At 45.7% G+C, this 25,477-nt stretch overlaps 1 protein-coding gene and 1 long non-coding RNA gene across 9 annotated transcripts in view; one reads left to right on the forward strand and one right to left on the reverse strand.

Annotated features, from left to right (window-relative positions):
* The window catches only part of KRBA1 (KRAB-A domain containing 1), a 62,852-nt gene that overhangs the window by 6,986 nt on the left and 30,389 nt on the right, over positions 1-25,477 (reverse strand). For 4 of the 8 annotated variants that reach the window (XM_079996352.1, XM_079996351.1, XM_079996354.1 and 1 more), the window contains exons 11-26: positions 23,330-23,458; positions 21,167-21,322; positions 20,580-20,729; positions 20,376-20,459; positions 19,671-19,823; positions 18,579-18,743; positions 18,264-18,425; positions 16,819-16,992; positions 15,921-16,079; positions 15,286-15,435; positions 9,371-9,601; positions 5,803-6,123; positions 4,392-4,568; positions 2,299-2,463; positions 1,335-1,517; positions 65-202 (exon numbers count right to left, since the gene is read on the reverse strand). In XM_079996352.1, the coding sequence (XP_079852478.1) occupies positions 65-202; positions 1,335-1,517; positions 2,299-2,463; positions 4,392-4,568; positions 5,803-6,123; positions 9,371-9,601; positions 15,286-15,435; positions 15,921-16,079; positions 16,819-16,992; positions 18,264-18,425; positions 18,579-18,743; positions 19,671-19,823; positions 20,376-20,459; positions 20,580-20,729; positions 21,167-21,322; positions 23,330-23,458 (2,697 nt within the window). The remainder of the gene's footprint in view (positions 1-64; positions 203-1,334; positions 1,518-2,298; positions 2,464-4,391; positions 4,569-5,802; positions 6,124-9,370; positions 9,602-15,285; positions 15,436-15,920; positions 16,080-16,818; positions 16,993-18,263; positions 18,426-18,578; positions 18,744-19,670; positions 19,824-20,375; positions 20,460-20,579; positions 20,730-21,166; positions 21,323-23,329; positions 23,459-25,477) is intronic. The other 4 variants (XM_079996353.1, XM_079996355.1, XM_079996357.1 and 1 more) reach the window with 4 other exon arrangements.
* On the forward strand, positions 15,420-18,045 carry LOC307199331. Its single transcript, XR_013831883.1, has 3 exons — positions 15,420-15,462; positions 17,063-17,264; positions 17,932-18,045. It is a non-coding gene; the product is annotated as an uncharacterized lncRNA (long non-coding RNA).

Consider the following 25,477-nt stretch of genomic DNA (forward strand, 5'->3'; position numbering starts at 1 on the left):
GAGGATTTTAAGACTCTGCGGCTGCTGCGCCCCTCCTGCTTTGCCAGAGGCCGTGTCGACTCACCTTGGTGCCCCCCGCCAGCCTCGGGGGTCGGGCTCCTGTGCCCAGCCTCTCTCTGGGGGCTGCTCAAGGGTGTGGTGGCCGGGCCATCACTGCCCATCAACCTTTCCTTCAGGCGGCTCCTCTGACCTGTTGGAAGCTCTGCAGGAGGAGAATATTGGGCTCAGACTTTTTTGCACCCCAAGATCTGTTTCAGCAGCGGGGTATCATTGATTTAAATCAGGGGGTTGCCAACCTTTTTTGACCTATGGGCATGTATGGGTTTTTAGTGTGTGTTACTGGCACATGGTTATTTCTGTCCCTCCTACCAGGGATTGACTCTTCCCCACACCAGAGAGAGAGAGAGAGAGAGTCAGAGAGAGAAAGAAAGAAAGAAAAAGAAGGAAGGAAGGAAGGAAGGAAGGAAGGAAGGAAGGAAGGAAGGAAGGAAGGAAAACATAACACCGGTGCTTAAAGACATACATTGGCTCCCAGTACGTTTCCGAGCACAATTCAAAGTGTTGGTGCCGACCTTGAAAGCCCTAAACGGCCTCAGCCCAGTAGACCTGAAGCAGCATCTCCACCCCCATCCTTCAGCCCCCCAGACACTGAGGTCCAGCGCCGAGTGTCTTCTGGCAGCTCCCTCCCTGAGAGAAGTGAAGCTACAGGGAACCAGGCAGAGGGCCTTCTCAGCGGTGGCGCCCGCCCTGTGGAACGCCCTCCCATCAGATGTCAAGGAAATAAACAACTACCTGACTTCTAGAAGACATCTGAAGGCAGCCCTGCTTAGGGAAGTTTTTAATGTTTGATCTTTTATCGTGTTTTTAATGTTCTGTTGGGAGCTGCCCAGAGTGGCTGGGGAAACCCAGCTAGATGGGCAGGGTATTAATAAATTATTATTATTATTATTATTATTATTATTATTATTATTATTATTATTATCATCATCATCACACAAACTTTGCTTTTTCAAGGGATCTGGGTCAAAGTTGGATCCGATAGAATCTGTGCCTTGAAAATCACAGAGAGAAAAACAGAATGTGGGAAAGAATCTCTTCCCCACTTCCTCCTTCACCTCTATGTACTTTCCTCAGCCCTTCACAAATAAAGGGGTGATGTAGGTGCTCAGGGGCTTTCTGGGCACCAGTGGGAGATGCCCAGGGTGCCATGGCACCTACTGGCACCATGTTAGTAACCTCTGGTTTAAGTGTACACATGCCCTACCCAGAATGCACAGGACACCATTGCCTGCCCTTGCCACTGCCTTGCCAGAGGTGCAACCCCAGAGGCTCACCTTCCTGGGCTGCCCTCCTGGCCTCCGCCTCTTCTCCCTTGGCACGTCTGCACCGCGGTTCTCCCCGCATGCTTCTGGCCGGGGAATTGCTGGATGACGGGCTGCACGGACTGGGGCCCCGGGCAGTGATCTCCTTCAGGCACCTGAGCAGGCCCTGGAGAGGGCTGCTCTCACTCACCCCTTCTGTGCAGAGAAAGGCAAAAAAACCATTACAAGGCGGATCCCAAAATTCAGTAAATCCGAGGGCCTTTGTTACTGAAGGCCGGCAGCTCCTGAGCGGCAACTTATTTCAGTGCATGCCACTTTCTTCCCTAGCATCCTTCTCCAGAATCCGGCTTTCCTACGTGTCCTGTGGACAGATCTTTTCCCCAGCTGTGATGACCACAAATCTTATGGCAGGAGCAGAGGAGGCTTTCAGGACTGCTAGCTGGCATCACTATGCTCTGCCCAGGGCTGGATGAAGACCTTTAGAGGCCCTAAGCACTCTGAAGATTTTGGTGCCCCCATATATATCAAATTCAAAATATAAACCAGAATAGACCGTCAAACAAAATGTTGTTTTTCGAGTGGAAAGTTGGAAGAAGGAATACAAAAATCAATGTCAGAGCTAAAAAGCTAATCTAAATAAAAACAGAGGCCAGAAAAGGAAAGAAAGAGATAAGATAGAGAAAGGATAAAGGAGGAAAGAAGAAAAGAAACAGGAAAAAGAGAACTTCTGATTTCTTCATCTGTCAGCTACATATAAAAATCCACTCCAACAACAAATCCACTTTCTATAGACCAGCATTATATTCAGTCCAAATATCACAAGTTCATTCTCTCGTACATGCAAAAAGTCTGTATGTTTCCAGTCTTGACCATGACTTCTCTCCGATTAAACATATCAACTTGGATATGCCATTTTGGAAGCTTACAAAAGCTGCCCTGGCCTCTGGCGCCAGGACGCTCCAGCAGAGACCCTTACCTTCCTCGGCCGAAGAGGCGCTTGCCTGTGCTTCCCTTTGCTCCGAGCTGCCCTGGGCCTTGCTGGGGAGTGGCCGGAAGCGACAAGGAGGTTTGGCGGGCCTTTCAGCCAGGAGATTCGCCAGGCCTTGGAGGCAGGAGTCGCTTGGTGTCTGTTTCCTCGCAGCTGCAGGAGAAAAAACAGGGGGGGAGAGTCACGTTTGAGCATTTTGGTGGCAGAATGTCCCCCTCTCCACTCCCTGTCAATCCAGAGATGAGGGAAGGGCCGGCGCAAGACATTTTGCCGCCTAAGCATAGCTGTCAACTTACAGATTTGAAAATAAGGGATCAGCAGCTAAAATAAGGGATTTTCTGGGCACAGGTATGTTCGACTTCTGAGACCCTCCGAGCCAAAGGCAGAAAGCCCAGCCAGCAGCCAAACGAAGCCTCAAGCGGTAGTTCCCACAGTGCAGACACCCGGCAAAGGGGATGCAGCAAGGAAAACCACCATCACCTCTCCGCTGGGAAGCGCTGAGCAAAGGCAAGTCCCCAGGCAATGCGGCCGATTTGATCGGGACAAGGCAGGCAAGCTCCACCCCCCAGTTGTTCTTAGACTCCTTATTGGGTGAGCAACACAGCCAAGCAACACAGCTGGAGCCTCCCTCCTCCCTGGCCGGCAGAGAGCGAGGGAGAGGAGCTGCTTCCTTTGAAACCCAGGAAATTTAAGGGACATCATCAGTAAGGGACATCAGTGGGACACGGCGCTGGGATAAGGGACTTTCCCGCCAAATAAGGGACGGTTGACAGCTATGTGCCTAAGGCAAATTAGAAAATGCATCCCCCAGGAATTGCAATTGGTTAAAGGCGGCATGCCTCCTCTGCCCTATGGCAGTCTCTGCGGGGAAGCTGGAGACTGAGGCGGAAGGAAGTGACCCAGGTACCCAGCGGGCACAGAACCCTGCAAAGGTGCATGAGGACTGGCCCCTCTTTCCTTGCCAGGTTTGCTGCCAGGCTAATGGGTGGGCCGGCCCTGAACGAGGGCCCTGAACGAGGGAGGCAGCCGAGTTGCAGAACTGACCAAGGCTCTCTTGGGTATTGCAAGATCCGGCCTGCTTTGGAATATGGAGTCTGTGTTGACGCAGAGACTTGTGTGTTTCAACATTCCCGTTATTACATTATCATTAAATGTATGACCTGCTTTTCACCAGCAGGTACCAGAGGAAGGGATAAAACCATATATATATGGTTTATATTATGATTAATTTTTTCTGTTTTACCATTTAGAATACTCATTTAAACATCCTTAAAATATCAAAAACGTCCCTTCCTCTCTTTCCATGGTTCATTTTGCGTATCATAAATTCCTGCATATTTCACATAAACTAAACCATTCAGTAATCTATTATTCCATCCATCAAAACTTATTTACACTGTTGAATTTATCTTAATGCTGCCAGTATTTCCAAGTGTACACAATTTCCCCCCATAAACATTTCCCAATCCTCTCTAAACGTATGTGCTTCTTGTTCTTTTATATGTTAAGTTCGTGAGCTGCACATATTACATCAGCTTGAGTTGCCATTCTTCTTTAGTTGGGACCTCGCTCGTTTTCCATCGGAATAAAACCATTTTAAATTAAGAACAGTTAAAACAGATTGTATCCATATGTGGATAATATATGTTATTATTTGACTTCACTGCTCCATTGTCTCCCAAGAGAGATGGGCGCCAACCAACCAGATCTTACTAATAATAACAAGTGATAGGATACCCATCTTCAAATATCCGAAGGCCTGTCATATGGAGGAAGGAACAAGCTTGTTTTCTCCTGCTCCAAAGTGTGGGACCCAAACCAACGGATTCAACTGGCGAAAAAAGGAGATTCCAGCTAAAGATTCCGACTAAACCCCAGGAAGAATCTTCTGGTGGCAAGAACTGTTGGTCAGTGGAACGGTCTCCCTCCTTTTCAAGCAGAGGCTGGACGGCCATTTCTCAGGGATGCTCTAGGTGAGATTCCAGTAGCTCTATGATTTACTGCACTGCTCTGCTTTCATTGCTAACAGGCATTGTTTTCAGTTGTGATAAATATTATTTCAGATTGTGCTGCTCTCTCACCTTCCGCCTGGGGATGCTGAACCCGGCCTTCCCGGAGGCCCTGATCCACGTTTCTCTCGGGTGTCCTACTGAAGGAGTCCTGGGCTGGTGTGCTGGGAGGCCTGGGGGTCCCGGCTGCCGCTGGATCTTTCGGACCAATCTGTGGGTCGTGGGAGAGGATGTCGTCTGCTGGAGGATCTGCAAAAGTCGCACGTTCTCATCAAGCCCAGAAATGGGATCCTGCCTGTATTTTATGTGTTTTAACTGATGGTTTTTAATCATTTTATTCTTTTTGCAAACAGCTCTGAGGTTTTGTAACAGTAAAGCGGTATATAAATCTTGTGAAATGGGGGGGGGGGAGAGAGAGAGCTTCAATGCACCGTTAGAGTGTTGGACTAGGACCTGGGAGACTAGGGGAAAGCAGCCACCTTTGAGGTCAAGATCTCTCCCTCCCACTCTCCCTGCCCCAGACCCCCAAGAACTGAAGCTCAATCCAGATAAGACAGAGGCCCTGTTAGTGAGAGGTTCCCTAGACCAGATGGCTGGGAGGTCACCTGCTCCTGATGGGGTTACACTTCCTCTGAAGGAGCAGGTTCATAGCCTGGGGGTCCTCCTGGATCCTTTGCTGTCGCTCGAGGCTCAGGTGGCCTCAGTGGCCCAGAGTGCCTTCCATCAGCTTCGGTTGGTGGCCCAGCCACGCCCCTATCTGGACAGGGATAGCCTAACTACTGTTGTCTATGCTCTGGAAACCTCAAGGTTAGATTACTACAATGCATTATACATAGGGCTGCCTCTGAAGACGGTTCGGAAACTTCAGCTGGTGCAGAATTCAGCGGCCAGGTTACTCAGCGGAGCAAGACTGCCTGAGCATCTTACACCAATCTTGGTCCAAATGCAGTGACTACCGATTAGTTTCCGGGCCCAATTCAAAGTTCTGGTTTTGACCTATAAAGTCTTAAAGGGCTCAGGACCGCAATACCTCAAGGACCGCCTCTTTCCATATGAACTGACCCAGACCCTGAGATCATCTTCTGAGGCCCTTGTTCATGTGCCTCCTCCTCCTCCTCGAGAGGTCTGGAGGGTGGCAACACGAGAACAGGGCCTTCTCTGCAGTGGCTCCCTGTCTCTGGAATACTCTCCCCAGGGAAGTTTGTATGGCGCCTTCATTATACACCTTTAGGTGCCAGACAAAAATGTTCCTCTTTAACTCGGCCTTTGGTTAATGGCCTCCTATGTCCTTTCAAATATGTTTGTGGGGTGGGGGTTATTGGTTTGGATACATTTTGGGTTTATCTTGTATTTTTATGTTGAGAACCCCACTGAGATTGATAGAGGATGAACAGCATACCAATTAATTAATTAATGGCAAGGTCCCGGTCCTGGTCCCGGGTCAAACCCACCGCCATAAAAGGCTACCCACAGCCTCACTTACTTGTGGGATGTGATCCAACCATCCCTTGCCGGGATCTCCTGGGTACCACGTCGCCCGGACTCTTGGCATCACCAGGTGGGATGTTGGAGGGGAGAGACTGGCTCATGGCGATGCTGTCTAAGCATCTCTCTAGGCCACCGAGTGGGGAGGCCGACGGCGCTCGGCTGCCCGTGGTGACAAGCTCTGGTTCTCGGGTGGAAGGAAGCCCCCTTTCCTGCTCAGGAGCAAGCAACGTGCTCTGCAGCCTGGACTCCGTCCCCTTCTGCCGCAAAGTCCCTTCCATCTCCGATCCTGTGTCTAGGAAGAACGAAAACACTCCAACTGAAATAAATTAAAACAATTCTTTAAAAAGATAGTTGAAAAGACTCTTAAAAACCTAAAAATTCCCTTAAAAGAATCAAGTCTTCAAAAAAGTTATATGATCTCAGAAAGTCTTTAAAAGAATCCTTCCAAAAGAATTTAAAAATTAGAATGTAGCACAGGGGTAGGCAACCTAAGGCCCGTGGGCCGGATGCAGCCCAATTGCCTTCTAAATCCGGCCCGCGGATGGTCCAGGAATCAGCGTGTTTTTACATGAGTAGAATATGTCCTTTTTATTTAAAATGCATCTCTGGGTTGTTTGTGGGGCATAGGAATTTGTCCAGTTATTTTTTTCCAAAATATAGTCTGGCCCACCACAAGGTCTGAGGGATGGTGGACCGGCCCACGGCTGAAAAAGGTTGCTGACCTCTGATGTAGCACCTTAGAGACCAACCGAGTAGTTTTAGGTATACGCTTTCGTGCGCATGCACACTTCTTTAGATACACTGAAACGGAAGTCATCAGACCCTTATATATAATGAGAGGGAGGGGAGGGAATGGGCATGGTAAGTCTGTTAGTGACTGCTAATGACAGTTGGTCCCACAAGAAAAAGGTTTTTAAAGGGACAGTATGCAGATGACCAAGAATAGTTTTAGCCTCTGTAATGGGATAAGAATCCAATATCTCTGTTCAGACCAGGTCTCTCCATAGTTTTCAGTTTGTGGTGAGTTGTAATTCAGCAACTTCTCTTTCCAGTCTATTTCTGAAATTCTTTTGTAATAAGACAACTACTTTGAGATCTTGTATTGAATGTCCTGGGAGACTGAAGTGTTCTCCTACTGGTTTCTCTGTCTTGCGATTCCTGATGTCAGATTTAGGTCCATTTATCCTTTGGCGTAAGGTTTGGCCTGTTTGTCCAATATAGAGAGCTGAAGGGCACTGCTGGCACTTGATGGCAGACACAATGTTAGAAGCTGAGCAATTAAATAGGCCTGAGATGGTATTTTTGATGTTGTTGGGGTCGGTAATGGTGTTGTCCGGATGTGGCAGCAAAGTGGGCATCTGGGTTTATTGCAGGCTCTGGGACCAGTTTCTATGTTAAGTTTGGTTGGTGTATTATTGTGAGTGAGGAGTTGTTTAAGATTGGGTGGCTGTCTGTAGCCAATGAAAGGTCTTCCTCCCAGAGCTTGAGAAAGAGAACTGTCATTGTTTAGGAGCTGTTGCAAATCTCTGATGATGCGTTGAACTTTTTAAACTTGAGGGCTGATAAATCATTTTTAAAATAAAATATTTTAAAATAGCAGCCTCGCTGCATCCCGAAATGAAAGCTGGCCTTTTCTCTGAGTCCAAGCTGGTTCTCTCTCTCACTCTCTCTTTTATTTTATTTATACTTTTCAGGTTTATACATTTCATTAATTTTACAATCATTTTAACATTTCAAAAATTCACTTCCTTGCTCCTCTTTCTGCGGTTCCTTAAAGTTCTTTTTTTAATATCTGCTGCATATCCAAATTCATTTAATTTGCTCATTTATTTATCTACTTTAATTATATATTCTTATGAAACTGCAGGTTATTACAACAATCCTGCCAATGTTTTTATGTGTTTGCAATTTATATGTAAATATTCAATAAACCACTTCCATTCTTTCATAAAAAGTTTGTTATCTTGATTTTTTATTCTTCTGGTTAAGTTTCGCCATTTCTGCATATTCCGTAAGTTTTTGCATCCATTCTTCCTTTGCTGGGACTTCTGCTTCTTTGCACTTTGTTTTTTTTTAAATGATATTTATTAAAATTTCAAATATTACACATAAACATAACAACAATACAAACAAACACAAACAAAAACAAGTATAATTTCAATCGATGTTTTCTTATAACTTACTTCCCCGACCTCCTCATACCTCCCCTTTCTGTATCCCAATTTCTAATTATCAAATCAGCAAATCCTCTCCCTTATTTTTCATTTACTTTTTAACCCTTCTTTTCTTTTTACTTAATCATTACCGCTGAAAACCATCTAAGCTTCTAAACCCACGTCATTCTAGCATTCATTAATTTTACAGTGTTTACTAAGATAGTCCTTGAATTTCTTCCAATCTTCTTCCACCGTCTCTTTCCCCTGGTCCCGGATTCTGCCAGTCATCTCTGCCAGTCCCATATAATATAAAAATGCTTCTTTGCACTTTGGGGCAAGTAGCATTCTTGCCACTGTAGTAGCATACATGAATAAATTTCTATACCATTTAGGTAGTTCTGTTCCTGTAATTCCCAAAAGAAAAGCTTCTAGGCGGCATTTTTTCATCTCCGCCAAGCTAAGCAGTTGGCTCCTTACCTCTCTCGCCCTGACCTAGCCACTGTGATCCACGCGACGGTCACCTCCAGACTGGATTATTGTAACTCGCTCTACGTGGGGCTGCCCTTGAGACTGACCCAGAAACTCCAGCGGGTGCAGAATGCCGCAGCGAGACTCCTTACGGGGTCTTCGCTGCGAGATCACATTCATCCGGTGCTATACCAGCTGCACTGGCTCCCGGTGGAGTACAGGATCAGGTTTAAGGTGCTGGTTTTAACCTTCAAAGCCCTATACGGCCTAGGGCCCTCGTACCTACGGGACCGCCTCTCCTGGTATGCCCCACAGAGGAACTTACGGCCTTCAAATAAAAACACCTTGAAGGTCCCAGGCCTCAGAGAGGTTAGGCTGGCCTCAACCAGAGCCAGGGCCTTTTCAGTACTGGCCCCGACTTGGTGGAACGCTCTGTCACAAGAGACAAGGGCCCTGCAGGACTTGACATCTTTCCGCAGGGCCTGCAAGACAGAGCTGTTCCACCTGGCATTTGGTCAGGGCGCAGACTGACCCCCTCCTCTGGCAATCTTTACAAAGCTTTAGTTTATGGTTGCCATCAATTTTGATTTTAATTCATTTTTATAATGTTTTATAATGTCACACTGTTTTAATGTTGTTAGCCGCCCTGAGCCCGGCTTCGGCTGGGGAGGGCAGGATATAAATAAAATTTATTATTATTATTATTATTATTATTATTATTATTATTATTATTTACAACGGTTATTTTGAACATCCTTTTCAATTCATTATATATCATTTCCCAGTAAGCTTTGACCTTAATACAAGACCACCACATATGATAAAAAGAACCTTCTTTCTCTTTACATTTCCAACACTTATTTGATTTTGATTTATGAGTCCAAGCTGGTCCTCAGCCCCGCTGCTCAGAATGGGTCCATCCCCGTCTTCGTCACCCACCTTGAGCGCAGTCCCACCAGAGGCTGCCCCCGGGACTCTGGCGCTCGCTCTCGCTGCAGCTGGAGGCGGACGAGGAGACGCTGGGCGTGTTCAGGTAACTCGGCCTCTGAATGGGGATCTCCTTCAGGCAACTCATCAGTCGGTCGAGGGGGGAAGCTTCCACCGCGGCCTCCGCTGCCACGGAGCCAGAGGGGCTCGTGGGACGTGGTGGGATGCTGTTTGTGGTACCGCCTGGAGGGAAGAAAAAGGCATTTTGAGCAGAGGAAGCAGAGTCAGACCCCTGGCTATCCAGCTCAGTACTGTCTTTCTTATTAAATAATTTTTATTAAATTTTCTGTTTTGCAATTTAATATACTCATTTAAATATCCTTGAAATATCAATGACTTCCCTTCTTCTCGTTCCATGGTTCATTTTTCATCTCATAAATCCCTGCATATTTTACCATTCAGCATTCCATTATTACTTCCATCAAAACTTGTTTACACGGTTGAATTTATCTTAATGCTGCCAACATTTTCAAGTGCACAGTTTCCCCTCATATATTCAATATACATCTTCCACTCTTCTCTAAACGTATGTTCTTCTTGTTCTCTTATTCTATATGTTAAGTCTGCAAGCTATGTGTATTCCGTCAACTTGAGTTGCCATTCTTCTTTGGTTGGGATCTCGCTCGTTTTTCATTTTGGGGCTAACAAAACATGGCCGCAGTAGTGGCATACAGAAATAACCGTTTTTGACACCTGGGAATTTCCGTCTGAATTATCCCCAACAAAAAGGACTCTGCTTTTTTGGGGGGAAAGTACTTTTAAACATTTTTTTTTCAATTCATTATTGATTATTTCCCAATACTCTTTTATCCTTTTACAGGTCCACCAGCTCAGTATTGATTGGCAACCATCAGTCTTTCTCAAACTTGGGTGCCCGGCTGTTTTGGGACTATAACACCGGTCTTGAAAGACCTACATTGGCTCCTGTGATGGAAAAGTTTGACTTTGCTGGGCAGGTTGGGTCCCCAAATGTTTTCTCTAGTTGGGGACAATGTGTTCTGATGTGACCCTTGTGAGAGATATTTGGTAGTCTGCCCAGAGTCAGCCTGTTGATTGGTTAACAGTAGGTGTAAGATAAGGATTGGTTGAGCTCAGCCAATCAGTGTAACAGAGCAGCTATAAAAGATATGCCTGCGTTCAGAGAGTCTGTCTGTGTAGTTAGAGAAAGAAGGATTAGAAATGGCAGTTAGCCGAGAGAGTGTACAAGCTGTTAACTCTCTGCATCTCTATATAGTAATCTATGTGTTTATTACTGCTTACAACAATAAACACTGGTTGTAGCTTTCAAGCCTCCTGACAGTTGTAACAAACTACTCCTTTAGGTTTGTATTGTGTAGGAGCGGCCCGCCTTTCAGGGTTGTCGTTCTGAGCCCCAACTTTCTCTCTGGGTTCCCAATCATTACTTTTCTTGAAGGGACTGGGTAATACTGCTCCCCCCAAGTCTCCTTCGATTTCATCTACCAAGGTAGAGACTTCAGTTACTGTTTTCCATTTTTCATCTTTAAGGAGCCAGTGTGAATGTGCAGGAAGCTGTCTATAAAATCACTCTAAATTGATCAGCTGTTTAAGCTCATCAACGGTTTTAATTTTACTTCCTTCCACCCATCTGTCCAGAGCTTTATAAATACGGCCACCCAGTTGGCCCTAAGTCTCTCCTGGTTTTCTCTTAATGTCACGAAAGGCTTTTCGGCTCTGCTCTGCAGTCAGCCCAAAGCGCATTTTCACTCTTTCTTTAAATGTGAGGTAATCAGAGGTTTCATCTTCTCTTAAATCTGAATATATTTCACTCAAAGTTCCACATATCTGCGGGCTTAAATACAGCATCCAGTTTTCCTCAGGAATATTTAAGTCTTTACAGTGAGTGTTCAAAACTAAACAGGAATTCCTGTACATCATCACCTTTGACATACTTTCGAAATCTCTTTATATTCGCTAAAATCTCCACCCCCCAACTCTGGTTGCAGCAGTTCTGCTCTCAGCTTGATTTCCTCCATTTTTAAAAGAAACATGTCTTTTTCATGGGCCATCTTGGCCTCCCTTTCTCCGTATTCTTGGGCTAATCTGGCATCTCTTTCTTTTTTCTCCTCATAAACTAATCTGCTCTCTCTCTCTCTCTGCCATATCTCCACCAGCCTGTATCTGTCCTAAGCGAATGCTTCAACTTTATGTTTTTCTTTCTTTGCTTCAGCTTTAGCCAATTCTAATCTTATCCTCATCCTTTCTAATTCAGTAATAAGATTCTCCTCAGATGCAAGAACGGAAAAATTCACACAGGATTATTATTGGTGTTTATCGGCTTAAGGAGACTATCAGAAGAGATCATAAAGAAAAAAGAGAAAATATATGAACAAGAGGTGATGTGGAAACAGCAAGATAAGACTGGATAGAATTATGAACTTTGTTTGGACTGATTTGGACATTAACGCAGTAGCAAGAAGATGATCAGAATCCCCCTTCGGATCTTGAAATATGGGTTCCCTCAACAAAATTTAAAATTCAGCTTTGTAATTCGGAATTTATGTGATTTGATTTGATTTGATTTGATTGGCCGGTTAATAAAAATTATTATTATTATTTTTTTAAAAAAAGATTCTCCTCAGATGCAGCAGCTCTCTGTACTGGGTCATCCCGACTCTCTTTGGCTTGGCGTTTGCTGGTCATTTTCTGACAGAATTTTATTCTCCTTTTAAAAAAATATCCTCAATACTTTATGAAGCTGGTTGTTCTGTATCTGTGGGCAGGTTTCTGTGTGGGTTTTAACTTCGTATCATGGCGCTGCCGCCAATTAATATGCGACAGGGCAACAGCAATTCCCCCCTGGCGCCGTTGGGCCTGCCCTCACTTAAATATAGTGCACCCACAAATCCACAAATTTCCACAAACTACCCCGGATTATTTTGTGGGGGACTTGTGTGAGGGCAAACTCAATAATTTGGAGTCTCAGGCAGGATTTGATCAAATAAACAACAAAGGTTTTATTTAGCAAAGGTAGTTTTTATAACCCACATGGGTAAAACCTAGGATACTTCAGATTATGATGTTATTTCATTCAGTTCTTTCTCAGTTGTTGCACTGCTGTTGCCGCTTAAAATTTTGGGCTCTTAAACCAGGCGGCACTTCCTGTCAGTTACACACTCATGTGTGGTAAAACTTAGTCATTAGGAGTCTCAGGCAGGATTTGTTCAAATAAACAAGAAGTTTATGATATGGGTGGATAAAACTTAGGATACTTCAGTTTACAATGCTATTTCACGTCAAGGTTTTTTCAGTTGTTTCACACTTAATACTTTGGTTCTGAACAAGGTGGTACTTTCTGTCAGTTGCACCCCCTTAGACAGCCCTACTCCTGAGGTACTCCAAGTAAGAGACCCAAGGGATCCGTGGTTTGGGGAGTCTTCTCTTTTCGTAGAAGAATCTCTCCCCTCCTGACCAGAATGAGACCTAAATAGACTGTATTCTCACAGCTTCTACTTCTCCTGTCTCGGCCTCAGACTCTTACAGTGGTGCCTCGCAAGACGAAAAGAATCCGTTCCGCAAGTCTCTTCGTCTAGCGGTTTTTTCGTCTTGCGAAGCAAGCCCATTGATTTTTTTTTTTAAAAAAATAACATTTTTATTAATTTCCAAATTTTTTAACATAAACAAAAACAACATAAAAACAAACACAAAAAATCATATTTTCTTAACCTTATTTCCATAACCCTCTTTTCCCGGACTTCCCCATACCTTCCCCTTTTTGCATCCTTAATTTTAAACCATTATTCAGCAACCCTTCTTAACCAATTAAATGTAAATTCATTCTCCTTTTCAATTCCCCCCTAAAATTAAACACAATTTGCCGCTGCAATTCTACGTCTTCTTTTCCCTCAGCATTTTAGCACTCCTCAATTTTATAATAATTCTTAAGATACATCTTAAACTTCTTCCAATCTTCTTCCACAGTCTCTTTCTCTTGGTCGCGGATTCTGCCGGTCATTTCTGCCAATCCCATAAAGTCAATCACTTTCGCCTGCCATTCCTCCAGCGTGGGTAGCTCTTGTGTCTTCCAATACTTTGCTAGAAGAATCCTTGCTGCCATAGTAGCGTACTCGAAGCAAGCCCATTGACGGCTTAGCGGATTAGTGCTATTAGCGCTATTAGCGGCTTTTAGCAGCTTAGCAGATCAGCTGATAAGCGGCTTAGCGGCTTAGAAAAAAGGGGGGGAAAGGGAAAAAACCCCGCAGGAACTCACAAGACATTTTCATCTTGTGAAGCAAGCCCATAGGAAATTCGTTTTGCGAAGCGCCTCCAAAACGGAAAACCCTTTCGTCTAGCTAGTTTTCCGTCTTGCGAGGCGTTCGTCTTGCGGGGCACCACTGTACTTAATTCCTGGCCTATTACTCTCACAGGACACCACACAGGACTCCTTTCTCTAGCTTGGGATATTTTCCTCAGAGTGGATGATGTTTCTACCCAGAACCAGCTCTCTCTCCTCTCATTCCCTATCTCCCAACCTACACCAAACCAAAGTACTCCTACTAAACCAGGGACTTAATCCAGTCCGCTGGTCAGTTTAATTATTTTTAATTATTTCCTGGAGTAAAATCAACAACTTCAACGACTTTGGGGTAAAATCACAAAAAAGCTCAACAAATTCAATCCTAAAAAAAGGTTAAGAACTTTGGTTGGCCCCTACGGCCCTTCACTTCATCAAATCCGGCCCTCTTTGAAAAAAGTTTGGACATCACTGTACTAAACCATGGGGAGGCAACCTAAGGCCCAGGGGCCGGATCTGGCCCAATCGCCCTCTCAATCTGGCCCATGGACGGTCCTGGAATCAGCATGTTTTTACATGAATAGACTGTGTCCTTTTATTTAAAATGCATCTCTGGGTTATTTGTGGGGCATAGCAATTCGTTCATTTTTTTTCTTTCCAAAATATAGTCCAGACCCCCACAAGGTCTGAGGGACAGTCGACCGGCCCCCTGCTGAAAAAGTTTGCTGACCCCTGCCCTAAAACATCTTGTGGTTCCTCCTCTGGTATTTAAATGTGCCCATCGATGGCTACTGAACAAAATGGCTACATCCTGCCTCTGAAAACCAGTTGCTGAGAATCATAAGCAGGAACAGAACAAGAGCCTGGGTGCTGGATCAGACCAATGGCCCATCTAGTCCAGGATCCTGTCCTCAGGTGAGCGACCAGATGCTGGACCACATGGAAGACTGACCGGATCCAGCAGGCCAGGCTCTTATTCCGAACAAATCTGGAGAGATTAGAGTGGGTGACGGATAGAGGACCGTGTCATGGAAGGGAGTGTCATTAAGGGTGAAACTTAATTCTTGCAAATTTCTTCAGTGAGGGACCTTTAAAATATGTTTTTGGGTGTGAGGAATTCAAATCTGCTATTATTTCTGGGATTAGATGACATTTAGCTTGGTAAATTTACATTGGATGGAGAAGCACATAAACTGCTTTTGGAAAACCAAAACAATTTAGATTTACCTTCTGAGAATGCAAATAATAACAATAACAATACTGCTGTAATTACTTGGCAATCATTTTAATATCTTCTATGCAATTTTACACACATTTTACTCACCAAGCAAAACTAAATTATATTAAAATGAATTCCCAAGTCATGCTACGACTCTTTTTACCACCCCTCCTTTTTGGAATTTGAAAGCTGAAAAATTAAAACACACCCTAATGTCACACGAGTAAATTAACTTGGAATACGCAGAAAATACAAAAAGTAAAAGTCAAGTTTTGAAATGTTAAAATGATTGTAAAATGATTGAAACGTACAACACTAAAGATAATAAAATATATATTTTTTTAACGTCACATTCTCTCCCCAGCCCCGCAGTTTCCTCCCTGCTCCTTTCTTTACCTCTGTCCCACAGCCTCTGCAAAGACGCCTCCGTCCTCCTCGGCTTCTGGGCAGAGAAGTCACTTCCCGTAGGAATGGCGTTTGGGCAAGAAACCCCACCCAGCGGGATCTCTTTCAAGCACTTCTCCAGGCCTTGAAGGGGTGGGATCCCTGAAGGAAGAGAAGGGCGAGCAGCAAGTGAAAACCAGGCAAAAATCTGTTATATACCATATTTTCTGCTCTATAAGACTCACTTCTTCCCTCCTAAAAAGTAAGGGGAAATGTGTGTGCATCTTAATGAGCGAATGCAGGCTGTGCAGCTATCCCAGAAGCCAGAACAGCAAGAGGGATCGCTGCTTTCACTGCGCAGCGATCCATCTTGCTGTTCTGGCTTCTGAGATTCAGAATAGTTTTTTCCTTGTTTTCCTCCTCCAAAAACTAGGTGCGTCTTGTGGTCTGGTGCGTCTTATAGAGCGAAAAATACGGTACGCAAAATCATAGAATGGCAGAGTTGGAAGGGGTACCCCAGGGGCCATCTAGCCCAACCCGCTGCAACTCAGGGATCACGATGGGGAAAAAGACCCGGCAAGCTGCATCTGGAATGGTGCAAAATCATTTATGGGTGGGGATGACTAAGGAGCTGAGCCTCGTCTTACCTGCCTCCTTCGCGGGACTCTCTCCCGCACCCAATTTCCCTTGTCCGTCGGAAGAGCTGCTGGCCACAGAGCGGAAGAAGTGGCCGCTTGGGGCGCCAGGGAGCTCCTTTGAGTAGCCCTCCAGCACCATTTGCAAGGGGGTGCCGTTTCGGCTGAGACCTATGGTGACAGAGGAAGAAAAGAGGCATTCTTCTGCGTTTGCTCACTAGCTCCCAACAACCTGCTCTCTCAACTTCACTGCGCTTGAGTTGCAAAAGGAGAGCAGACAGCAACCTTTTATTTTGGGGATTGCAGATCAAGTCTAAGCGGGCTACAGATGCGAAACAGAACCGTTTTTTCAGCAGGGGCGTCGGCCACATTTAGAAAAAGAAGAAAATCTTGATTCTTTTGGTTTTATGACTTCTTATCTTTTATTCTTTGTGTGGCTTATTTAATACACGCCGCTTAGAAAGGGTAATAATTTGTCATATTGTGACAAATTTGTCATATTTGTCATATCTCTCCATGCATAATCGGTGCATAGTTGAACTGTGGAACTCCCTCCCACTGGAGGCAGGGATCGGCCACCAACTTCAATGGCTTTAAAGGGGGATTGGACAAATTCGCGGAGGAGGAGAGGGCTATGGAGGGCTCCCAGCCACAATGGCTACTGCTCAACCTCTGGAGAGAGCAATGCTTCTGAATACCAGCTGCTGGGAACAAAAGGAAGGGGAGAGTTGCTCTTTTGCTTGGATTCGGCTTGCGGGTTTGCCACTGGCATCTGGTCGGATGCCATATGCCTAGCCCTCTTTTAAAGCTATCCAGGTCGGTGGCCATCTCTGCCTCCTGTGGCAGGGAGTTCCAGAGATTAACTCTGCGCTGCACAAAGAAGGAACTTTCTGTTCTTTTACTGCCTCACCTTCCTCCTTCCGGGTCCACCTCCCTGGCTCCGGGGTCCACCTGTGCAGCCTGTCTGGGGAGCTGCTGATGGAGGAGCAGACGGCCGGCGACCACGGCTGGCTGGGGGTGTTTTGGGGCAGCTCCCTCAGGCACCGCTCCAGGCCTTGCAAGGGGGTGCTGTTCCGGCTGGGTCCTACCGAGAAAGGGCATGCAAAGCTGTCGGCTACACAACTGTACCATGCTGCTATTAATTTATCATCTAGGTACCAACTTTCATTCCAAGAAGAAATACCAAAACAGTCAAGGAATCATGGAATCACGGAGTTGGAAGGGATCATAGAGTCATCTAGACCAACCCCATGCAAGGCAGAGATAGTATCTTAAGAAAGGACAACAGCAAAAGGACACTCAAACCGATTGCAGAAACACAGCTACCTGGAATAAAAAATTACAGTAAAACAACAGGTTTGAAACATGCATAATTAAAATATACAATGTACAAGTACATTAAAACAGTGTAACAATTAAAACAGATTAGCGGTTCCCTAAAACATCAAACATCGAAAATTATTATTGTTTCTGAAGGCAGCGCTGTATAGGGAAGTTTTTAATGTTTGATGTTCTATTATTTACGGGGGGGGGGTGTTTATTGGGTTGTTGTTTTTATTGATTATATATGTTGTGATCTTTTCTGTGAACTGCCCTGAGACTTCCGGGTATAGGGCAGTATATAAACTCAAATAATAATAATAATAATAATAATAATAATAATAATGTTTTTCTATTTGTTGGAAGCCAAACAGAGTGGCTGGGGCAATCCAGTCAAATGGGAGAACAATGCAGGGCTACCTTCAGATGTCTTATAATAGTCATATCAGTTGTTTACCCTGGGGTGGGCGGGATTGCCTAGGGGGCGCTAGGAGGTATTGGGGCACTGGATACGTAAATGACTATCGCACTTTAAAAAGCTGGCATTGCTGGATCAAGTGCACTTAATTTTGCTGAATTAAAGAAACTAAACTGTTTTAATTGGATTCTGAATAAATGTGCAATTCATCCCATTTCTATGTATTATTGTCGCCCTTAGCGGGGGTCGTGCAAGCCACTGTTCTGAACAACGCTTTTTTTGTAGGGCACGGAAGCAGTTGCTGGGGATGAGCTGATGGAACCAAGGAGAAAGCCCCACCCCCAAAAAGTTTGGGAACCACTGAAATAGAACCACGATCAAAGAAAGAGAGTCGACTTGTTTCCTGCTTGGCAGGGGGTTGGACTCAATGGCCCTTGTGGTCTCTTCCAACTCTATGATTCTATGATTCTATGACATGAGGGGAATGCTTGAGTCTTCAGAGGCCGACGGAATGCCAAAACTGATGGGGCTCCCAACGTTTCAGCAGCGAAGGTATTCTTCGACATTTCAGACTGGAGGTTTCCATCCAGCCTCCAACCCTGATGCTCGCCACTCACCTTCCTCCCTCCTCATCCACCTCCCTGCTTCCGGGGTCCACCGGTGGAGCCTGTCTGGGGAGCTGCTGACGGCTGGCGAAGAGGGCTGGCTGGGCGAGCTCAGGGGGAGCTCCTTCAGACACCTTTCCAGCCCCTGCAGAGGGGTGCCGTTCCGACTGAGCCCTGCGGAAACAAGAGGAAGCAAAGCTGGCTCAGGACGGAGATCAAATATTCCGCCCAAGGGAAACGATGGCGTTGTTGGCGGGTGGATCTGGGCCGCAACCACAACTGCCCAGCCTCACCGGCTCCCGGCAACATCATGCAGCTGAGTCTCACCTTCCTCCTTCCTCGCCCACTTGCCGGTCACGGGGGTCCGCCGGGGGAGCCTGTCTGGGGAGCTGCCGATGGAGGAGCTGATGGTCGGCGAACAGGGCTGGCTGTGGGCGCCATTGGGGACCTCCTTCAGACACCTCTCCAGGCCTTGCAAGGGGGTGCCGAGTCCTGAGGTTGGGGAAGGAGGGAGAGAACAGTAAGCCGGCTCCTAAACCAGAAGGCCTGAAGCTCAGTAAGAACATCAAAAGAGTCTGCTGGACCAGGCCAGTGGCCTCTCTAGTCTGGCACCCTCTTCTTACAGTGGTCAAGCAGATGCTTATTATTTATTCAATTCAGCCTTTCACCCATAGATCTCAGGGCAGGCTCACAACATAAAATTATAATATAAGAAGCACAAAATTTTCTGAAGAATTTTAAGAACAAAACCAAACGGATGCCTGCAGGAAATCTGCAAGTAGGATTCAAACACAAGAGCAACACTCTCCTATGGTTTTCAGCTACCGGTATTTGGAAGCATTGTCCAACTGTGGCCACAGAGAACGGCCACTCTGGCTAGTAGCCACTGAGAGCCTTCTCCTCCATGAATTGGTCTAATCCTCTTTGGAAGCCATCCGAGCTGGTGGCAGTCACTGCCTCCTGTGGCAGGGAGTTCCACACTTTAACTCTGCTTCTTTCACCCGTCCCGAATCTTCCAACATTTGCTCCACGGGACATCCATAAGTTCTATTGTTTATGAGAGAGGAAGAAAACACTTCTCTGTCTGCTGTTCTCCAGGCTGTGCCTAATTTTATAAACTTCCATTGTGTTTCCTCTCCCTTGCCTTTCTGCTAAACTAAAAAGTCCAAATGCTGCACCCTTTCTTTTTGCCACCCCTTTTCTGAAACTTCCCCTTTCTATATCCTTTCTGAGCGGAGACACACAGGTTTTTCAAATGTGGTTGCACCATAGATTTAGATATCGGCCGCTCTATTTTCAATCCCTTTCCTAACGATCCACAGAGTGGAGTCTGCCTTTTTTTCACGGCTGCCGGTTAGGAGAGGCTCAGCAAATGCCAAGGAAGGAATGGTGAACCAATGGAGCAAGCCGCCCCCTGACCTTCTCGTGACGTCCCCGCCTTGGATTTCTGCCATTCTGTGTCTGGACCCCGGTGGCTGCTGGCGCACACCGGAGACAGGCGAGGGTGTTTGGCAGGCGATTCATCAAGGAAGGTCTTCGGCCCTTGAGGGAGAAAACTCTCTGGAAGAGGGTCTGTCGGAATGAAAGCAGGAGGCCATCAGTCTCTGTTCGGGCAACCATCACTGATCCTCACCGAATGAGTGGGGGTGCCTTTCCCCAACCTGACGGCCTCTAGAAGTTCTGGACTACAAATCCCATCAGCCACAGCACCGTATTAGTAAATATACTATTGGTTTATAAAGACCTTAATAACTTGGGACCAGCTTGCCTGCAAGATCCCTTTACCTCATAAACACCCACTCAGCAGCTTCCATTGGAGGAACTGGCAGTTACAGGCGCTACTGAAAGAAAGATGGCACGAGTTCTAATATGTTTTTAGCCTGCTGTTATTTAACTTTCCGAAAATATGAAATTACTCGTCAATTTGGGTCAGGGATCATTTTTTCTTTTTCTTCTGTAAACCACATCAAGATGGTTGGTTTTCTTGCAGCCGAGGAGTGTATAACCTTTACAAAATAAATAAAAATAAAGGTGACTGTGTTGGTTGGGGGCTGATGGGAGTTGTAGTCCCCTGGCAACTCCAGACCGCAAAGAGAGAGCGCAAACCAAATCCCAGCCCCTTACCACAGAGGGCAAGCGATGGAGGGGTGTTGCTCTGGGAGCAGCCTTGCTCTGCCCTCTCTGCTGCGGCCGCATTGCTGCGTGGTTCTGCAGGGAAGAAGAAAACAGAGTCAATCTGGTGCTTTTAAAAATGGGTCCCAGGTCCATTTCTAAGGCTTGAGGGGCTCCCTGCCCCTCCCACCCTCGCCCGCCACCCAGAGGGCGTACCTAATCTTCCTCTCTTTCCTCCTTTCCTTCGCTCTTTTCCTCCTCCTCCTCTTTTTCCAGCCACAGCTTGGGAGACCTGAGGCCTTGGGTCAGGGATGTCCTTCAGGCAGTTCAGGAGCCCATGGAGAGGACTGGTCACTGGGCTCCAGGCTGCGTTGGAAACGAGGGACGAATTGCAGGATTGGAGAGTTGGAAGGGACCCCCAGGGGTCATCTATCCCAACCCCCTGCAATGCTCACCACGCAGCAGAGCCAGGAGTCCCCGTCCCCCAATGGGAAGTAACAGGGTACCCGGAGGCCCTTCTCATTGCCCCGCATCCTGGGAAGAATCTGGCATGGGAGCTGCAGATCCGACACACCCACCTTTAACCCACCTGCTCCAGGTAACTGGGGAGAGAGCCCCCTAGGCAGGCCAGGAGCAGCCCCCTTGATGGAACACAGGACCTGGCTAAGTGTGGACAAGTGTAGATCTCTTCTGCCTTCTCCAGTCGCTGCAAGTGCGTCATTCCTCTCTTCAAATTCCCTCCCGCCCCATGTTTTCTGAACCAACCAGTCCCTCCGCCCCACCCTGTCTGGACTCTGCCTCACCCTCCGAATATGGGACCCACACCCCCAGGTCCATCCCTGTCTCTGGGCTGCTTTGAGAGAGGGATCCTTCGGGGAGGCTAGGTGTCAGGTCTCGCTCCTCCTCGGGGACTTCCTTCCGGTCTTGCACAAGGTCCTCAGATGGTTCTTCCATTTTAACTGTTGCAAAGAAGCAAGGGGGGGGGGGCAAGGTCAAAGTGGAGCCAGCCCTCATCTCCCCCCACCTCCCACTCTGTCTGAGAATTCCCAGTACTCCAAGGAAAACCATATACAAATTAATTCCTTTGGGAGGAACAGAATCCAAACATATATTCACACCCCTGAAGGCCCTTTGAGAAGGGCCATAGCTCAGTGGCAGAATATCTGCTTTGACAGGGTTAAGCTTGGTGGATCAGGGGAATGCTCTGGATGTAGTGTATCTTGAGTTCAGTAAGGCTTTTGACAAAGTCCCTCATGATATGCTCATGAGGAAGCTGGAAAAATGTGTAGGAACATTTATATAATTTGCAGAGTTTAAACGATCCCGTTTGAGTTTATGCAGCGACAAGCGGGTTGCTAACTCGTTTGAGTCCTATCAATAATGATACCTTCCTGGTTGATAATCCCTTTCTGTCCCTCTTAAAGAAAACACACATGAATCTGAATCATATTACCACAAACTACTTTACTTTCAGATTCATTCAGGTTTAGAGTTGTTCCTGAAGGCAGGCTTAGGTTACATAACAGATAAACTGTATACTAGATAGTAGTGAGTCATGAGAAGACTCTCAGCAGTTACCAGTTAACACTCCTTGCAGCAACTGACCAACCAACAAAACTGCCTGCCACATAGAAGCACTTAGTCCTCTCAGAATGTTGAACTTGACTGACAGCTGTATATCCCACAAAATGTGGGCTGAACTGATTCACCTTGACTGTTAGGTGGATATGTAGCTGGTTGACTGACGAAACCCAGAGTACTCATTAATGGTTCCCCGTCATCCTGGAAAAACGTGATAAGTCGGGTGCCGCAGGGTTCTGTCCTGGGCAAGTTGTTGCTTAATGTCTTTATAAATGACTTGGATGAAGGAATTGAGGGGATGCTCGTCAAATTTGTAGATGACACCAAACTGGGAGGGGTAGCTAATGCCACAGAAGACAGAATCAGAATTCAATATGACCTTAACAGATTGGAGAACTGGGCGCAAGCTAACAAAATGAGTTTCATTTTGGGACAAATGTAAAGTTCTGCACTTAGGCAGGAAGAACCAGATGCACAAATATAGGATGGGGGACACCCGGAAAAGGATCTCGGGGCCTTGGTGGATCACAAGCTTGACATGAATCAACTGCGTGATGCAGTAGCAGCAGCAAAAAAAGAGCCAAGGTTATTCTAGGCTGCATCAACAGAGGTCTAGTGCCCCGATCCAAGGAAGTCATAGTTCCTCCCTGTTCTGCCTTGGCCAGACCACACCTAGAGTCATATGTCCAGTTCTGGGCGCCACAATTTGAGAAGGATGTTGACAAGCTGGAAGGCGCGCAGAGGAGGGAAACCAAGCTGGTCAAGGGTCTGGAAAACGAGCCTGATGAGGAACGGTTGAAGGAGCTGGGGATGTTTAGCCTAGAGGAGACTGAGATGTGATACATTAGCCACCTTCAAATATCCGAAAGACTGTCGCATGGAAGATGGAGCAAGCTTGTTTTCTGCTGCTCCGGAGGGGGCGGTCACCCCGACCAATGAATTCAAATGAGAAGGGGATTCTGGAAGACACCAGAAAGAGCTTTATGACAGCAAGAACTGTTTGACAGTGGAAGGGGCTCCTTCAGAAATTGGTGGACTCTCTTTCTGCGGAGGTTTTGAAAACAGAGGCTGGATGGCCATCTGTCATGGATGCTCCAGTTGAGATTCCTGCCTTTCAGGGGGTTCAGCTATAGGACCCTTAGAGTCCCCTTCAAACTCTGCAGGTCTATCATTCTATAATTAGGCATAAGGCTGCTTCCTACTGGAGAAATATTCTTCCTCTGAGCTATGACCCTCTTCCTAATTTCATCGGACACAGTACACCAAGTCTGTTATCAATAGTTGGCCGATCTCATCCAAAGTCTTCCAAATGCCTCAGACGGCCAGAAGGTGCTAGATAAAGACAACCCCCTCACCTCTGAAAACCCCCCCACACCCCCCAGGACTTTTGATGCCCAGGACTCTGGTCTCCTCGGCCGCCCCCTCCTTGTCTGGGGCTCCACACGGACTGAGAGGATGATCAGGTCTGTGTGGGTACTGAAGTGACGGGCTGCTGCTCCTCGCTTCCACTTTAACTTTCCCCAAAAAAAGGAAAACGCAAAGGCTAAGCCAGAAGCCGGAAACACACCGGGAGAAGAAACAGTCCGCGGTATCAGCAAATCCTCATGGCTGGCAATGGCTCTCACGTGGATGTGGCAAAAACAGCGTAGTAAAGGGTGCAAGTGGAAATTTGTTGCCATTTAAAGGTACTGTACAATCGCATCTTGCACGCATCTAACTCTCGCCATTTAAACCTCGAAGGCTGGCTGGTTGAAATTGCACAATTTATTTTTTAAGAAGTGTGCATGCACATGAAAGCTTATACCAAGAACAAACTTAGTTGGTCTCTAAGGTGCTACTGGACAATTTTTATTTATTTTTTGTATGTATTTCGTATGCTTTTCAGGTTTATACATTTCACTAATTTTACAATATTTTAACATTTAAGGACTTCACTTCCCCCTCTTTCTGCAGTTCCTTGAATTCATTTTTAATATCTTCTGCATATCCAAATTAACTTAATTTGCTCATTTATTCATCTTCTTTAAACATATACTCTTATGAAACTGCTGGTTATTTCAATAGTCCTGCCAATGTTTTTATCTGTTTATAATTTATCTGCAAATATTCAATAAAACATTTTCATTCTTTCATTTTAAAAATTGTTATCTCGATTTCTTATTCTTCTAGTAAGTTTCGCCATTTCTGCACACTCCACTAGTTTTTGCATCCATTCTTCCTTTGCTGGGACTTCTGCTTCTTTCCACTTTGGGGTAAGTAACATTCTTGCCGCTGTAGTAACATACATAATAAATTTCTAAACCGTTTAGGTAGTTCTGTCCCTATAATTCCCTCTAACACGTGCAATTTCAACCTTGAAGGCTGGCCGGTTGAAATTGAATGCATTGAGGTGGAGGAAGATTGGAAGAAATTTAAAGACTATTTACAGAAACATTGTAAAATTAATAACTGTTAGAAGGATGTTGGAATAATATTATATGATTTTAGCAGGAATGATATAAAGGATTTGGGAATAACTGACTATTAATTGGTGAAAGGAGGAAAAGTAAAGTTACATCATATTAAGATAATTTACAGGTCTAAAATTTTAAAGGAGGGAAAGGATTTGCTGAAATGGATATTTGATCTAGAATACAAAAAAGGGAGGTGTGAGGAGGTCAAGGAAATAAGCTAATGAAAGATAAGTAATGAGAAGATTTGCTGTATTTTTCTTTGCGTTTTTGCTTCTGTTTAATGGATTTTATTTTTCTGTTTTTTCATATTGTGATGTGTTGTTTTATTTTTGTTTAATGTGGTATTTTTACTTTTTCTTTTTGTAACCTTTAAAATTTTAGTAAATATTATTTTTTAAAAAAAGAAAGAAATTGAATGCATTGAATGCATGCAAGGTTTTCCCACCAGGACAAGAGCTTTTAAGCGCCCGGCCTTGCTTACCAGGAGAGACCAGTTCAGGAAGGGGAAAGATGCTCATGAAGGGGAGGTTCAACGGATGCATGCTTTTCCGTATAGGCAGAACCCATGGAACCAAGCCTCCGCATACAATTTGATCATACTGTACTCCAGAATTGAACCCCTATACCCCACTTAAGGGAAGGGGTGCCCCTAAACCTGTGTACCAACTTCAAGATTGGCAAACTTCTCTGCCTGAGCATTTCAACTGTTATCACAAACTTAACTGAATTTTAAAAAACCATTACCAAGCTTAAAGTGTTGTCTTCGAGGACAAATGCATGTACAGATGATGCAAAGTCTTGCACGCATCCACACAGCATTGAAACAGGCTTGGAAAACCTTTTAAATGACAGATTAAGCTCGCATCCACACTTCAAGCCAAAGTGTTCAGATAATTTCTCCATAGTGGCTGCTGCCTGAACTTCAGCGAGGTCTCTCCGCTGGGGGAGTCGCATGGCAAGAGCCCCCTGCTGACCCCCCTACCCCTGTTGAGATCTAGTCTCCTGCCTGTAAGAGACCGGGACGCTCTTCTGAGATCTGGGAGAGGCTCAGGGAGTGTGGGTTGCCGGTCACTCGAAAAC

This window comes from Podarcis cretensis, assembly GCF_951804945.1.
Source record: "Podarcis cretensis genome assembly, chromosome: 12".
Taxonomy (NCBI): Eukaryota; Metazoa; Chordata; class Lepidosauria; order Squamata; family Lacertidae; genus Podarcis; species Podarcis cretensis.